This window comes from Diuraphis noxia, unplaced genomic scaffold, assembly GCF_037042655.1.
Source record: "Diuraphis noxia isolate RWA-SAM2 unplaced genomic scaffold, SU_Dnox_SAM2 contig0005, whole genome shotgun sequence".
In the NCBI taxonomy this organism is placed as follows: domain Eukaryota; kingdom Metazoa; phylum Arthropoda; class Insecta; order Hemiptera; family Aphididae; genus Diuraphis; species Diuraphis noxia.
The window spans coordinates 12,473,063-12,489,518 of record NW_028301715.1 but is presented as its reverse complement, the minus strand read 5'-3'; the positions used below and the strand labels follow the sequence as shown (position 1 = coordinate 12,489,518).

General features: G+C 28.1%; 2 protein-coding genes across 4 annotated transcripts; one reads left to right on the top strand and one right to left on the bottom strand.

Moving 5' to 3' along the window:
* Positions 1-213: 213 nt before the first annotated feature.
* On the bottom strand, positions 214-16,387 carry LOC107170522 (RAB6A-GEF complex partner protein 2). The gene is made up of 7 exons (XM_015520659.2): positions 16,008-16,387; positions 15,566-15,798; positions 15,153-15,302; positions 14,978-15,090; positions 14,695-14,847; positions 1,313-1,502; positions 214-661 (listed from the first exon to the last, which is right to left on the bottom strand). The coding sequence occupies exons 1-7, from the start codon at positions 16,127-16,129 to the stop codon at positions 447-449; spliced, it is 1,176 nt and encodes a 391-aa protein (XP_015376145.2). The 5' UTR covers positions 16,130-16,387; the 3' UTR covers positions 214-446.
* On the top strand, positions 8,431-12,897 carry LOC149054910 (uncharacterized). Of its 3 annotated transcripts, XM_089229321.1 has the most exons (7): positions 8,431-9,082; positions 11,210-11,400; positions 11,581-11,682; positions 11,766-11,912; positions 12,000-12,220; positions 12,283-12,448; positions 12,754-12,897. In XM_089229321.1, exons 3-7 carry the CDS (start codon positions 11,583-11,585, stop codon positions 12,843-12,845), a joined length of 726 nt encoding a protein of 241 aa, XP_089085447.1. In that variant the 5' UTR covers positions 8,431-9,082; positions 11,210-11,400; positions 11,581-11,582; the 3' UTR covers positions 12,846-12,897. The 3 variants fall into 3 exon arrangements, with proteins under 3 accessions (XP_089085447.1, XP_089085446.1, XP_089085448.1); XM_089229320.1 differs by lacking the exon at positions 11,210-11,400 and having other exon boundaries at positions 8,432-9,082; XM_089229322.1 differs by lacking the exon at positions 8,431-9,082 and having other exon boundaries at positions 11,153-11,400.
* Positions 16,388-16,456: the final 69 nt, after the last annotated feature.

Genomic DNA, 16,456 nt, shown 5'->3' with positions numbered 1-16,456 from the left:
GACGGACAACGACTATATAATAATAATAATATAATATGAGTGTGTGTGCGTATACGGCGTGTGTTCCAGTGATTAATGTCTTTTCGGACGTCCTTTTAATAACACGTCACGCGGAGAACAGGACGACATTATTGTATTCGTGTAAGAGTTGACATTTGTAAAAGGGCTTTTCTACAGGTCGGCGGGGGCGTTGGAAAAAAAAACACTAGAAAATGTCTCCTTTCGACTTTTAATAATAGAATAAAAGTAATTTATCAAGATACCAATAATAAACAAAAAAATAATAATAGGTGTAAAAAAAATGTTTTGATTGATAATTCGTATAAAAAAAATAATAATAATAATAACACACATGATTATATTTTTATAAAACATGTAAAACATTGTGTACGCGGTGTACCTACTATCTATATATAGGTATAGGTAGGTATACAATGGGGAAAAAATCATATCGAGATTGTTATCCTTGTTTGGGCGTGTGGGTCGTTTGCTATGGACGGTACAGACGGGTATATCTGTATGGGCAAATCCCACACCATTGTCTCGATGTCTACGTGTTCCGGGCCAGTCCAGCAAGTGCCCTCCTTGGTTTCAACCAACCGTTCGCCGGAAGTCTTTGTACTGGTCACGAATTCAAAGTGAAGCCTCCATTTCACGCACACTAAACGTATTTTAAATCATTACAATATTATATTATACAACGCATCTAATTAATCATTTCCGATAGGTACCATTGCTAAACGGATTTAGTTTGAAGCGTGCACGCTACAGGGTTATAATATTTTGGGTGGTATTTGCTTATTCGCATATACAAACTGATATACCAAAAACTTTATTTGATGAGGTTTTACAAATTAAAAGTAAAAACAAACTCGAAGTTTCGGCCACAAAACACTCTCCTTACCTGCAATGGAATACATGCGCCTACAATATTTGGTGATATACCTACTATATAATCTATACTCTATATGATATGTACTCGCAATATAATTTAAATATATTATGTTTTCGATCACTTACAGGGAATGGACGTCCGCTGTAAGTATTTATGACCTATGTCCTATAAGTATATTTTTAAAAATTCGTTAAATAGAAGGTATTTGCTAGTAGATAAAGAAAAATATAAGCCATTATTTATTCGGTTTTTGGAAATATCATTTCTCTGGGAGCGGTAGTCTACGAGTTTTTTTTTATAGACGGTCAGGTGGTAAGCGCTTAGCTTTTTTTCCTGACCTCCTAGGTACATCGATTCTTTAATGTGCGCCTCAAGAAAGTGAGTGGTTATTACGTAATTATGTAATATTTAATTTACCTAGGAGTGTACTAAAAGCTGGTGTGACGTTCAACGGAATAGCGAGCTGCAAAAATGATTTCAAGGTATTCGCACAGAACTGATGTTGAGTGTTGTATGAAACGATAGATACATTGTCTTTCCTGGGTCTCGGACTGACCGCTACAAAATCTTTATTTACAGCTTCTTCGCACTGCAAGCTTACTGTGAACTGCATGAATAATACTATGTTATATTATATTATTATAATTGTTTAGAACTTATTAATAATAATCATGATATTTTTTTGTTAGTAGACCGCCACGCAACTAATTTATGTTTTGAATTACAAATACGACCGATCGCCATATATCATAGTGCAGGGTGTTGTAGGAATATCCACCAACTCCATTCAATATCAGGGGGAAAGAACAAGATTGTGGTGATGGGTGAGTGATTTCACTCTCAGAACGATCTTGTCTTGCACCGAATTGAGCGAAGCTAGACGTGTTTGAGGAAAAAAATACAATTTTTCTAATACTTGCTATGTTGTAATATTATAAAAGATCTACGGCAGCGGTCTTCAACTTTTTTATGCAGCGGGATATACATATTGCTTTTTATAAATCTTGTAGACCACATTTGAAGTAAAAAACATGTATTTTTCGGAAAAGTCAATTTCACTGTTATAATTTTTCTAATTACATTTTCAATTACAAACTATTATCATTATTAAAATATATACTATATACAGTTTAAAATAATTCAATTTTAAATCACAAATTATTTACTATATTTGTAATATGATAACTGACATAGTTTTTCACTGACTAATTTTTCTATATCAGGTTGTATACTTGTATATCTAAGTCGATGAAATCCTTGGAGAGTGTTTTAAGTGAATGTCAGTAAACCGAGCTCTATTTTTAGATTTTACGATTTGCATTCATAAAAAAAATATGCTGTACCAATTTTATCAAAACAGAAAAGATAATGCTATATTTCAAATGTGATCACAGGTCAAAAATCCTTGATCTAGTGTATAATTTACTCCTGCCTTGAATATAGATTTTATACGACGTCTAAACGAACATCATAAAACAATACAAAAATTGCATTATGTGTATTTTTTTTCATAATCCTCAAAATAACACTTAATTACTCTTTAAAATTCTGATAATTACATCAACATTTTAATAATGAATAATGCCAACCAGTTTTTTTATACTTACTATATATCATTAAGTAGTTAAGAAATATGTTTAAAAAAGAAGCTATTAGTCAGTTTCGTACTTTGTAAATTAATATAATTAATAGATTATAAAGATAATACTTAATAAAATCAAAAAGTACTTTATTACAATAAACCGGACAAAAAAAGATTGTAAACAAGTTAATAAGAAATGTATTGATTTTATAATTATGTGGGTCTTTATTTTTTGTGGTTAGTATTGCAGTAGATATTTTTATTTTTTTTTTTAATGGAGGAAATACTCCATATTTATAAACCACAAATTAAGTACATACCATATAATATTATTATAATAAAATATGTGATTTTAGTAGGGTATATTTTCAATAGTTTTCTAGAAAATTGCAAAAAAACTAAGGAACCTATACAAATTGAAGCTATATAATTTATGTAAGCTATGTGCAAGTTTTTTTTGAATGTTTGGTTTTCATATGTCGTAGGCTAAGCTGTTGTCTAGTAAACTATTTTTATAGTCATAATCTAATCTTTAAATGTTAAAAGTTAATAAAAAAATAAACAATGGACAATTTATGCTTCAGAATAATTTACATTTCTATGATATCAATATAAATTGGGATATAGTATTTATCAATTTTTTGTACGTATTTATATTATCATTTCGATATTTTTATCATACCTCAAGTAAGCGTCAAGAATAAATAATATATTAAAATGTTTAGTTTAATTACATACTGATTATCAAATAACATTGATAATTTAATTTTTAACATAGGTAATACTCAACTAAATTTAAATATTTTCACGATTTCGTGAATATTTCGTTGTAATTGTTTCAAAAATAATGACCACGGCATTATTCGATGGAGATGTGGTTAAATAGGGTTTAGGATATGAAAAATTGTTGCTGGGGGAGTAATAATACGGTTGCATTCATAAACGAGCCATTTACAAAACTGTCAAGAACCGAATTAAATAATAAAATATAATTTTACGGTTTTAGTGAATTTATGAAGGTTGTTGAAAATTGAAAATCAATAATCTACATAATTATAACCGAAATGTAAAGCAATGTACCCAAAATTAATGACTTTTATTAAACTATTATAATCGCTTTACATTATTATAGATATTTAATCACGAACCAGACGAACCACATTATACGCATTTGACCGTGTTGAAACCTAAAGTTCAACAAATCCTATTATATGCCTAGTATTTAGTAAGCTTTAAAATCAACCTTATTAGTGTACATCATTAGCATGGAACCTACATTTATGATAACACATTTTGAATTTATATTGTTAGAATTAAAGATATTATGGTGGTATAGCAAAGAAAAAGAAATATAGAATACATAAATTCGACATGGATAAGGTTGTTGAACGAGTTGAACAATTTGAACCCTTTTCACTTCAATCATCTTGGTACAAGACAGTGTCTTATTATTTTTATATAATTTTAAATAATTGATAAATAATAGCATATAAAAACAAATTTGTATTAATTATTGTTATTTGGTACCACAATAGACCTATATTATTAATAGTTTTATGTTCAGCACATATTGAGTGCTTATAAATATCTATATTTGTTTGAAACAAATTGTTTCAAAATATGTATTAAAACGAAAATTAATTTGTAGAAGTATAAACTATACTTTTAAAAGGTAGTGTGTAATTGTAGGTGAGGAATATACTTGCTCCATCTAGTGATTAAATAACATTTTCTCCGTACACGCAGATATATTCTCAAAATAACGTTTTTAAATTGTTTTATTACTTTACATGGGCACTGAACATTCAAGCTTTAACATTTTAAATGGCAATTTAATTAAATACACTAAATGTTTTAAACCAAAATCAACTTAATAAATGTAACAAAATAAACCGGTCAAGTGCGAGTTGGCTCGCGCACCGAGGGTTCCGTAGTCCGTACAAACCTGTAGGTATATAAGTAAAAGTTCACCCATCACGACAATCGAGTCATAGTTATGGTATTTTTATTGCAAAATTAAATTTATAACATCAAAATATGGAAAGCTGGAGGATCATAAATACGCGTTCGTGAGGAAAAGGATTAGAAGTTTAAAATTATTTGAAAAAAAAAAAATATTTTTTTTTTATATGATGAAACTAAAAATTTACGGTTTTCGTAATTTTTCCTATATCTGTACTATATGACGTGACTTCGTACGAAATTTCAAGATTCTAAGTTCACGGGAAGTACCCTGTAGGTTTTGATTCCCGTGCGAGTTTCGAAAATTTGCGGAAATTTGCGGCCTAAATGGCTGTATCTTTTGATTGCGTTGGCTTAGAAGGTTGATTTTTCTACAGCTTCCAGGGACAGTAGACCTGAGTATCATATACAAATTTCAGTTTGATACCTCCACGCGTTCCTGAGAAAAACGCTCTTGACAGACGGACGGACGGACGGACAACAAAGTGATGTTATAAGGGTTCCGTTTTTTTCTTTTGAAGTACGGAACCCTAAAAACAGAAACTAATAATTTTTAAGTGAATGTTTTCATAAATTTAAAAATTAATATACAAACATAATGGCTTCATAACGTTTTTTAAAAAACACCACATAATATTATCCTTCAAAAAATGTGGGCAACATACCAACTACTAAGTGTTGTTGATATTTAACATTCAGTGATGCTACAAATATAATAGTCTTTATCTTAAAATTTGTCACTATCTGCCGATAACCTTTACAATAAAAGTATATTGTATATAACAGTGCCGGATAGACAAGGTATCGGCCCACCGAGTTTTAGTTTTTTAATCGGCCCTAAAAGAGGCCTTTTTTAAACAAAAATGTATACATTTATCTAGATTTTACGTAGCGCACAGAGTTGCCCTCGTATATAACTATAAATATATACTCAATCTCAATGATGATACACACGTTTAAAACTATGAGTAGAATATTTACCCAGTAAACATAGCACGTATAATATACGTGTATAATAAGGATAACTTTGGTGTATGTATATACGTAGAAATAATTCGTATAATAACGGTATAATATACGTTGAAATACGTATATTTTACGTTGACGAAACGTATATACATATTCGTACATTTTTCGTGATAAAATTACGTTTATTCTACGTTGATCGTACGGTTATTATTGGTTGGTTGAACTTACGTTGAAATGTAGGCAACTATTAACGTATATTTTACGTTGACGAAACGTATATACATATTCGTACATTTTTCGTGATAAAATTACGTTTATTCTACGTTGATCGTACGGTTATTATTGGTTGGTTGAACTTACGTTGAAATGTAGGCAACTATTAACGTATATTTTACGTTGACGAAACGTATATACATATTCGTACATTTTTCGTGATAAAATTACGTTTATTCTACGTTGATCGTACGGTTATTATTGGTTGGTTGAACTTACGTTGAAATGTAGGCAACTATTAACGTATATTTTACGTTGACGATACGTATATACATACATTTTTTTTGTGTAAAATATTTGTTGGTAATTTTGTTGTCAAAATATTGACTGTTAAGTAAACCTAAATCTTCTCTCTAATTATGTTAAGATAGCTGCCATTGGGACATTGGGTCGAACTTACGTTGATGGTTAGCATTGATAAATGTAATTTCGTTGTAAGTAAAGTCGAGGCTAGATAAAGGGGGGGGGGCTATAGCCCCGGGCCTCAGGTTGAAAGGGGCCACAATGTGTCGACTCATTTTTTATATTTAAACAAAAATGGCATCATCAAATAAATAAAACCTTATTACGAATTTCAAATTTATATCATATGAAAAAAGACTTAAATACTTTATTCCCGGAACACAATTATAATGGTCTTTGCTAAATAAATATATATATATATATATATATATATATATATATGAATCAATAAGATTGACATAATGACATCAATATCAATACTTTCTAAAGAGTGTGACTTTACAATAAATATTTCATTACATGTTATAATACACTTATAAGACAATGTGAGGAGTCAAAATCCAGAAAACAATTTTTTAAACATTGTTTATATTAAAAAGATATACCTATAATTTTTTTTTTTATTGCGTATATGGCGACAAATTGTATATTCAAATTAGAAAACTATGTATTTTTTCTATATTATTATCTATAAAACGTATTTTATAATCTTTGGATAACAAATATAATAAGTTGCCGCCATCCCCCACCCGGGCATGGCAGATACCTACTACCATGCATTATACGTATTTATCGGGTCTATTAACTATGGCTGATATATAAGATAATATATTCTCGTTAACCATTCGAATTGTTATAATTTATTTAACCTTTATTAATAGTTTGAAATTGAATATTCACCCTTCACAGGCTTCACATAAGCTTAGAATTCTAGAATCATACGTAAGATTATTTACAAAACAATTAAAATTTGCTAACAGTTACAGAGGGCAAATATACCAGGATTACCTACCAGCTAATTCTATCTATAATTATATATTTATATACTCTGTTTCAAAAGAGAATAATATACCACTTTCGCGCATCTGACGGTCACCGATCAAAACTGTCCGATGAGCATACACCGATTTCAAATAACTTTATAGTTTATTTGTAAACAACGGTTAGCGCGAGAGTATAAACACGTATATTGTACTAATTGGAACCGGCTGTATATGCTGACGGTGGTAGCGCGAACGTCGCGAACCGTGCGGGGTTCTTGGTGGAGGATGCGCGCCGCCGACGTAACCAGTCGCGAAAACGGTATATCATATGATATATTATTATTTATATTTTTCTATATAGAAAAAAGATTCATATATTCTTTATTTCTTGCTGAAAGTTGAAACGGAGTATAGATTTGTATTTTTTAAGAGGATGTCAGCGCACTATTAGTTTTCTTTCTCTGGCCCACGCGCAACATATAGACAAAACGCATTTACGAAAAATCACTTTTTCTTTGCGTTTAAGTAATCTTAGTAATCTTAGATTAGAGTCACCTATTACAAAAAAGATAGTTAATAATACTTTTGAGGGAATGACATATCGATTTGTCTAAATATTGTCTCAAATCAATTTAAACATAATTTAAATTTACATAGGGTGACCAGATGTCTCTTATAAAAAAAGAGGACATTTTTATTTTTTACTAATATTATGGATAGGTACTTTAAAATTATTCATAATATACAAAACATACTTGTGATATTTATTTAACACAATTTTATCATACTCAGTTGGCTGATTGAAGCACAATATAAACAGCATAATAAAAATCTAACATATCTATTAGAAACAATAAAATAAAAATAATCGACCAAAACTAAATGCAAATTCAAAACATTTATTTTTAACCTTTTCAAAAAACCTTAGAGATTGCAGGCGTACAATCCATTGATCGGAAACTAATTAATCGGAATAAATATTTATTAATTATCTTTTGGTCTTATCATTGTCTAGGAAAGGCAATTGGTTTAAATGTTTTTATATTTTATGGCATAATATTATATTCTTATTCCATTGTTAGTTCTAAAAATAACCATACTGTGATAGTAATAATAATAGAAAAGTTCTTGTAAATCTTATCACAATATCTTATCACATCAACACAATTTATAACCACAGATTACATGTACAGCCATAACAAGCCATAATCAGAATTTTGTCTATAATCGACAATCGTGTGCAATACTCATGTTATCACCAATTCTATAAATTATTTTTTGGAAATATAATATCGTTTAAAATACATTTTACCACTGAATAGAGACTACGTATAAAAAAGAGGACATTTTGACTTTTTATTTAAAAGAGCCCGGACAACAGAGGACACTCATAAAAAGAGGACAAATCCTCGTAAAAGAGGACGTCTGGTCACCCTAAATTTACAACATTTATTTATTTATTTTGAAAGTGGAATACTAAGTCAAATAATAATAAAATATAAAATCAATATGTCATTCCTTCAAAAATATTATTCTCTATATCTTTTTTATAATAGGTGACTTTACTCTAAGACTACTTAAACGCATAGAAAAAATGATTTTGCGTAAGCGCGTTATGTCTATGTTGCGCATGGGCCAGAGAGAGAAAACGAATAGTGCGCTGACATCCTCTTAAGTTTAAAATAAATTAACAACAAATTTGTTTAACCGAGTGACGGAATCGTCAATTAATTGAGTAGTATTAATTGTATTATAATTGAGTAATTACTGCCGTGGTGTATAAACTGTTCAAAGCCACAACCAACCTATAGCTAAATATATAATAGCCAAAACACGGATGCCTGAAACGACTGGGTAATTCCATTAATAATCAATATAATTTTTAAACGCGCTTACGTGATAGAAACTTTGTTATCTGTGAATCGGCGTTCCCACCACCGCCGATCGCTATACCAAGTACCGACTAAACCGTAATTATAGCCATTGGCCGTTTACACATCTTACATGCACCCGACACGGAGAAACACACCGACATTTCCATTTTCCATTGCGATTTGTACACATCTGTCATCTTCACGTCTATGCATCCACTGTTCACAGTTTTACGTCTACAGACTACATTTATAGTGACTATTGTTTACGTATCCAGTCAACGAAAATACCGACTCAAATAAGGTAAAAACTTTTATAAACTGTAATATTATAGGTACCTAGTTACAGTGCATTATAGTTTTACATAGTATTGCGTACACGCGAATTGCGATGTCGCTAACATAATATTTTTTTCAAATAATAAACCGTAGATACATATCCACAATAATCATTGATATTCAACATTTAGCCAATATGGCAATATGTATTTGTTATCTAAATGGCTTATTTTACGATTTTAATTGCACATATTATCTTTTAGTGTATAGTGTATACCTCGGTGTATACCTAATATATATTTCGGCGTTATTTTATTGTTTATACATTTTCGGAATAATTACTATTAAAATAATATATTAGGTACCTATATTTGTATAGTTTCGATTAATATCGAAATTAATGAATAGTATGTGTCCAGGTAATCATACCAGCGAAGTCGTAGGTACAAAAGGATTTATCAAATATGATTTTAGATTAATAATCAGTAAAATAATTTATGAAAATTATGAAAAAAAATATTAATATAGGTAATAATATAAATTTATTGTACCTATAATACCAGCTATTTATTGTGCTTTTAATTAATAATGTTTAAATGTTTATTATTGTAATGATAGCCATAGGTGCAAATAGACAAATTATTTTGGGGGGACTAAAGTTCCTCCTTAAATATTTTCTAAAAATTATATATGCTCAGTACTAATTACCGACTTTTGAACAGGGTGACTAAGTCCCTCCAAGCCCCCACCTATTTGCGCCAATGATGATAGCTAGGTTTAAGTCCACACTCCACAGTACTACTCATGGTTAGGTGCATAGGCGTGCGCAGCCCTTTTTTTCAGGGTATGGAGAAAGTTGCCACTGGCACCCCCTGAAAGTTATTTTAAGCATGTAAAATTCTGGTGAAAAAATATACACAAATATTGAAATGTCTGACTATATTTAATTAAATATGTAATTTTTGAAATTGAATGACTAAATAAAAATTAATAAAACTTAAAATGGTTTGAGCAATACATAGAACCATATTTTATAACTTGTATAAATAAACAAAAACATAGTCACATAAATAATAAACAAAAAAATAAATTAAACAAAAATTATATTATTGATCATAACACCATTGGGTAGAGTTTTTGAAATGATCAATGATGTCTTTGGGGTTTACTTTCATAGCAGTTAAAAAAATTAAGTTATTTAATCTTCCTTGAAGCATAGGAGGCACTTCATAGTTTGGATTTCACTAAAGTTAATTTAGAAAATGATTGCTCACGTCACTTGTGACTGATATCACTTCAAACTTATTTAGTATGCTACTAAATTATTCAAAAATACTATGTTTATCAAAATATTTTAACCATAGACACCAAATGTGAAGCATTTTAGCGACCAAGTTGACTTAAATTTGTTTTGTTATAGTTTCATGTTTTAAAACCAAATATTGTTAGTATTGATTTTTATTTATCTTTGGTACGTCTGGAAACAAGGCTCTGTGTTTAGGGTATGCAGCTGCATACCTGGCATTCCCCCTAGGTTAGGGGGAATAACATAGTAACCTATGGTCAGGTTAGGTCTATGTTTAAGTAAATATAAATGGTTAAAATATTTCAAACGTTTACCTAATATTATGTATATTAAAAATTATATAATACACTTTTTTAATAAACACTTAGTAGGTAGGTACAGTAATTAAATTTTTGTTAGGGAAAAAACAACTGGAGATTTTAATTAAATTAAACTATGCAATTTGATAATGTACATGCATAAATGTAGTAATTGATATGACATATGAACCAATTGGTTATACATTAGTGTCGCTTAAATTAAAAACTTATTTACCTAGTATTTGTTTATTTAATTATGCTGTATACCTAAATTGTTATAAGAGAATTTTTTATCAATAATTAGTTAAGTACCCTAAAGAAATTAAAACAAATTAGGTATTCATAGATATTTTAGGATAATTAAAATATTTAAACTATTTGCCTATACAGAAAAAAATATATTACCAATACCTACCTTTTTTATTTTTACATCAATATTAATGATGAGAGAAAACATCATTGTATTTTCAAACATCATAAAACAAATAAAAAAGCACCATTATCTTGGCATTCAATAGTATTTAATTTAATTTTTTGTAAATTCTAGACTAACCTTGGGTAAATGCTAAAAACATGCCAAAACATGCGTATAAACCCAGTTATAGTTTGACCAAGAGTTCTAAAAGGCGGCGAGAAAAACAAAGTGTACATGTTCCAGTCTCATTGTCTAGTGTTGATACTTTAGTGGTTCAAAATTCTAATGTGCATTACCTGTTACATATTGCCGAGTTATTTTAAGTTAGTCTTGATAATGTACTAATTTTACTAATGTTAATTATGATTTTTAAATTGAATTCACTCATTCTTTGATGTAGGAATGGTAAAACAATATAAGTAATCTAGTATTATTTTACTAGATGTCTTTTTATCACAAATTAATAGTGTATAAATAATATCATTACATTATATTGTGTTTAGGTATGTTTAATATGAATGAAAACCACTTTATTACTTCTACTGGTATGATGTCAGAAAATAAAATCCAGTTAACCCAGATCGATTTTGACACAGATGAAATATGTAAGTTGAATTAATAATTATTGAGCTGATAAATTACTGTAATACTGTCTTAAATGATTTAATTTGTAATATTATTTTTAAAGCTAACACAAAACTCAATTATAACGACTCAATTATAAGTAATGCAGATGGTGGTGCTAATAAAGTTGGTGGTATCGAAAATTCACAAATTATTACTATATCAGATGTAATGAACAGTATTCAGCACTTAGGCCATGTTCTTATGAATGGTAATTATTTCATTATACATTTTCATATCCACAAAAATGTAATATAAAAATATTTAAAACTTACCTGACATCATATTTTTAATTAAGTTTCTAGAAATATGTCAAATATACAGAAAGGGATAGATATTATTAAAGTTGATGTCAATAAAAATCAAGAAACACTTATGGAAATAGTAGATAAAATAAGAATTCATCAATCAACAACCACAAGTTCAAATTCATATGATTTGTCACTACTCAAAGTACCCGTCGCAGATTTGGAAGAATTGAACAAGCTCGAGGAGGATGCAGAACAAAAAAAAATATTAGTTGAGTCATTATTTATTTAAGAAAATGTCAGTGAACTATAAGTGTCTACTTTTTTGTATAGGGGTATATGTTACGTAGACATGGAAAATCATTCGATGCTAAACGTACTACGTACCTTATGATGAAGTTAACTGTAGACAATAGAATAGCAGAAAAAATCAATATGGAGGGAAGAAGAGGAGATAAATTGGCTTTTGGTCATCTAGAAATTTCTAAAATTTTAATTGGTAGGTAAATGAAAAAAAAAATCAAATTCTAGTTTACATTCAATATTAAATATACCATTTATTTTATTATTAATATATTTTTAGTAAAATTGAAAAACATTGCTATAATGTTATATACTCTATTCCCTGTAAGTTTTCCCATTTTTCTTTGTGCACGCAGAGTATGGAGGAAACGTTGTGATGATAGTTCAATATAGGTAGCCAACAACTTGATAAAATTGTTATAATATTATTGATGTTCAAAATGAGTGCTATTTATTTTAAAACTAATATGATTAACAAATGATTTTATTTTGTTTTTACAGAAGCCGTTAAAGATATGTTTCCCGATGAGTCCATATTATCAATAAAAAGTTATATCAGTGATTGGCTGAAACAAGCCCCTAAAAGAAAATGATATATATATATATATCTATTTATTTAATATTATAATAAATTAAATATTGTAACAGTATAAATGTCTATCTCATTTAATTTTTAGCTAGTTAATATTGCACGATAAATTAAAAAAAATTGCTTATAAATATTAAATATGAAATGTTTATTGTTTCTTAAAATCAACAAAACACCCAGTATTGTTAGAAATCTATAGGCAGATTATGCACAAATAAATTGATCAATTAACATTAGTTATAAGATTGTATCTCTTTGAAGAGTCCAAATAAATATTTAAAATATTCTGTTGACAGGTTTTTAAATGAACTAAATAATATTAATTTAACATAGGTACTAAGTTAGTATGCAAAATATCAATCCTCCTTTAAATCTAATATACAAAGCTTACACATAAAATATTTATTCAATATAGGTACTGCATGTATACAAATAATATTAATCGTAAATTTATACAAAAAATATCCATTCTTTTCTTAAAAAATATTTGATCTTTACACAAAAAAATATCCACTGCATACTCAAATATATACTAATCTTACACAAAAAATATCTATCGTGTACTCGAAATATATACTACATTTATACGAAAAATATTCATTCTATTCTTCAAAAATATATGATATTTACACAAAAAATATCCACTGCATACTCTAAATATATACTAACCTTACGCGAAAAATATCTATCGTGTACTCTAAATATATACTACATTTATACGAAAAATATTCATTCTATTCTTCAAAAATATACGATATTTACACAAAAAATATCCACTGCATACTCTAAATATATACTAACCTTACGCGAAAAATATCTATTGTGTACTCGAAATATATACTACATTTATACGAAAAATATTCATTCTATTCTTCAAAAATATACGAACTTTATACAAAAAATATCCTCTGCATACTCTAAATATATACTAACCTTACACAAAAAATATCTATTTTGTACGCGAAATTTATACGAAAAATATCCATTCTATTCTTCAAAAATATACAAACTTTACACAAAAAATATCCACCGCATACTCTAATTATATACTAACCTTACACGAAAAATATCTATTGTGTACTCGAAATATCTACTAAATCTATACGAAAAATATCTATTGTATATGCTTAATGTATATTAAACTTACACGCAAAATATCCCAAAAAACGACTTAATACTTACGCATAATATACATCGATTATACATGCACAATAAACGGATACTAAACGTAGAATATTCGTTAAATAGTTATCTTTTGACACAAAATTATCCCATAATTATACCATTTATGAACTAAAAATCTAGGAGTATTATACGTTGATTCATAAATTATAAACGTATATTTAACGGATAATATACGTAAAAATGTTTACTGGGTAATAGACAATTTAATCGCACGTTTCAGTATTATCTCATAAATGTTTATTTTTTAATGTTAATTATTAAAAAACAGTGAAACACAACATGAGAGACTTGTCCAAAGTTCAAACAATTATGACTTAAATGTTTCCAGATTTAAAAAAATGAACAGTTCCAAACATACATCTTTCGCTTACAAGACCATTTAATTGCACAGTTTCTTAGGGTTTGCAATACTATAATTTTACTGTACTGTCGTGTCCTAAGCTCAAAAATCATCGACACACACAGTTATTTTAAAATGTTATTAATTTTATAATTTTAGCATACCTTTTTTAGTTTTTTGTATTTGTTTACTAAAGAACTATAAAAGTGAAAAAAAAGTGAACTAATGTATATAAATTTTGTGAAGTAAAAATATTCAGCATATACCTAAACTCTTAAGTATAAATAAAATAATAATAATATTTACATAAATTATAAATATACAATACCTCAATACAAGGAACATCTGTTTGTTCAAAATCAAAAGTTCCAACTATATCTTCACCAAGTCTGTAAGCTTGTTTGAATAAACAAAATCGAGCTACTTTACCTCGAGAGTTTGTTATATTGTAAAAATTGGGACTTCGTTTAGCAGTTATATTCTACAATAATTCGAATAAATAGTAAAATAGTACAATGTTAATCATAAAAAAATACTCATTTCTGTTTTATATTTTGTTTTAATTATTGTTACTTTCAATCATTTTATTTAATTTTAGTTTTAATACATACTTGAAGCATTTGTAGAGCCATGTCACATTCTTCATGCTTATATTGAGAATCTAAAAATGGATTACTAGGAGATAAATCAATACTATTCTCACATGTCACTCCTTCAGTAAGTCCTATAACATAAATATAGAAATTTTAAAAAGTCATATACAAATAATTGCTTAATAAAAATTACCATATATAACTACAACACGTATTGGTACTCTTAACAATTTAATTGGACTGTTTAAACGTTGCATACCAACAGTAATTTTGTAAGCATATTTAACTAAATGTCCTTTATATGATGGTGGTGCATCATTAGGCAATGTATCACTGTATAAATCTAAAAAACATATAAGTGTTAAACAATGGTTCTTTTAAATACATTTTGTTTAACCTAACTTTTCTATAGTGTATGTATTCAACACTAATATACTCTGTTTATTAGAGTAAAATTAAAAATATATTAGGTAAATATAGATATTGTATTCAAAATAGTCAAATAAAATAATATTTGTAATTTGGAAAATAGGTCATAGATCTTGAATTACATCAACTGAAATCATTAGTTCAATGATTGAATTTGTATATTAATTTAATACTTACATGATTTACTTTCGCCAGGAGATAGTCCGACATCACAAAATAAAATTTTTGGTTTTGTAGATAAAACAACATGACCATTATCTGTCAAACACGGCGCAAATGAAGTTTCTGAATTTCCTAAAAATTTTTCATCTTTGGTAACACACATTACTGATGGAAAATTAATGTTGTCGTTGGTTAAACACAAACAATTGATTTGCACACTGGCCCATGCTAAGTTTTCTAAAACATCACTGGAATTACAAAAAAAAAAAAATGTGTCATATTATATTGAGTCAAATAAACTAATTCAACTATATTATTCATTTAAGTAAATATTTATTAAGTATTATTTAAGTGCCTAAAATGTATTTAAGTGAATTAGAATAGCTATAAAACAATATTAAATTAAATGTTTATACCATATTATGTTATAGGTTTTCCTAGAAATGTAAATAATTACCTATTACTCTGGCTTCGAGAATCTGATGGTAATGGTGGATGAGTAAATGTTATACAGCAACCAATTTTACTACCTGGCATAAATATAGGACCACCAATAAGTTTGGCTGATACCTCAATCATTACACTGTCTTGTACTGGATTGAATAAGGTAAAATAAATTAAAGTTGTACCAAAACCTTAAGTGATAACTGTACTTATAACGTCATGAGAATACAACAGATCATTTGAAATGCTAAATAATTATAATTGTGGACTTGTCATTTTGGAAAAAAAACTTAATAATTATAATCCATTAATGCCATTAATACGTATCTTATTAGTTATTATTATTAAATACATTGAAATTTAAAACATTTTGCTGTCACAAATTTACACTCACATAATATTGTTCTGTGATAATATTTATCATTTTATATATTATCAATCTTTTATTTTTGTTGATACCAG

Coding starts and splice junctions, on each gene's coding strand:
- LOC149054910 (XM_089229321.1), top strand. CDS start 11,583: ATGTTTAATATGAATGAAAACCACTTTATTACTTCTACTGGTATGATG. Junction 11,913..11,999: donor AGGCCATGTTCTTATGAATG/GTAATTATTTCA, acceptor TTTTTAATTAAG/TTTCTAGAAATATGTCAAAT. Junction 12,221..12,282: donor CAGAACAAAAAAAAATATTA/GTTGAGTCATTA, acceptor TTTTTTGTATAG/GGGTATATGTTACGTAGACA.
- LOC107170522 (XM_015520659.2), bottom strand. CDS start 16,129: ATGATTGAGGTATCAGCCAAACTTATTGGTGGTCCTATATTTATGCCA. Junction 15,091..15,152: donor ACGTGTTGTAGTTATATATG/GTAATTTTTATT, acceptor TTTATGTTATAG/GACTTACTGAAGGAGTGACA. Junction 662..1,312: donor AGCTTTTAGTACACTCCTAG/GTAAATTAAATA, acceptor AAATACGTTTAG/TGTGCGTGAAATGGAGGCTT.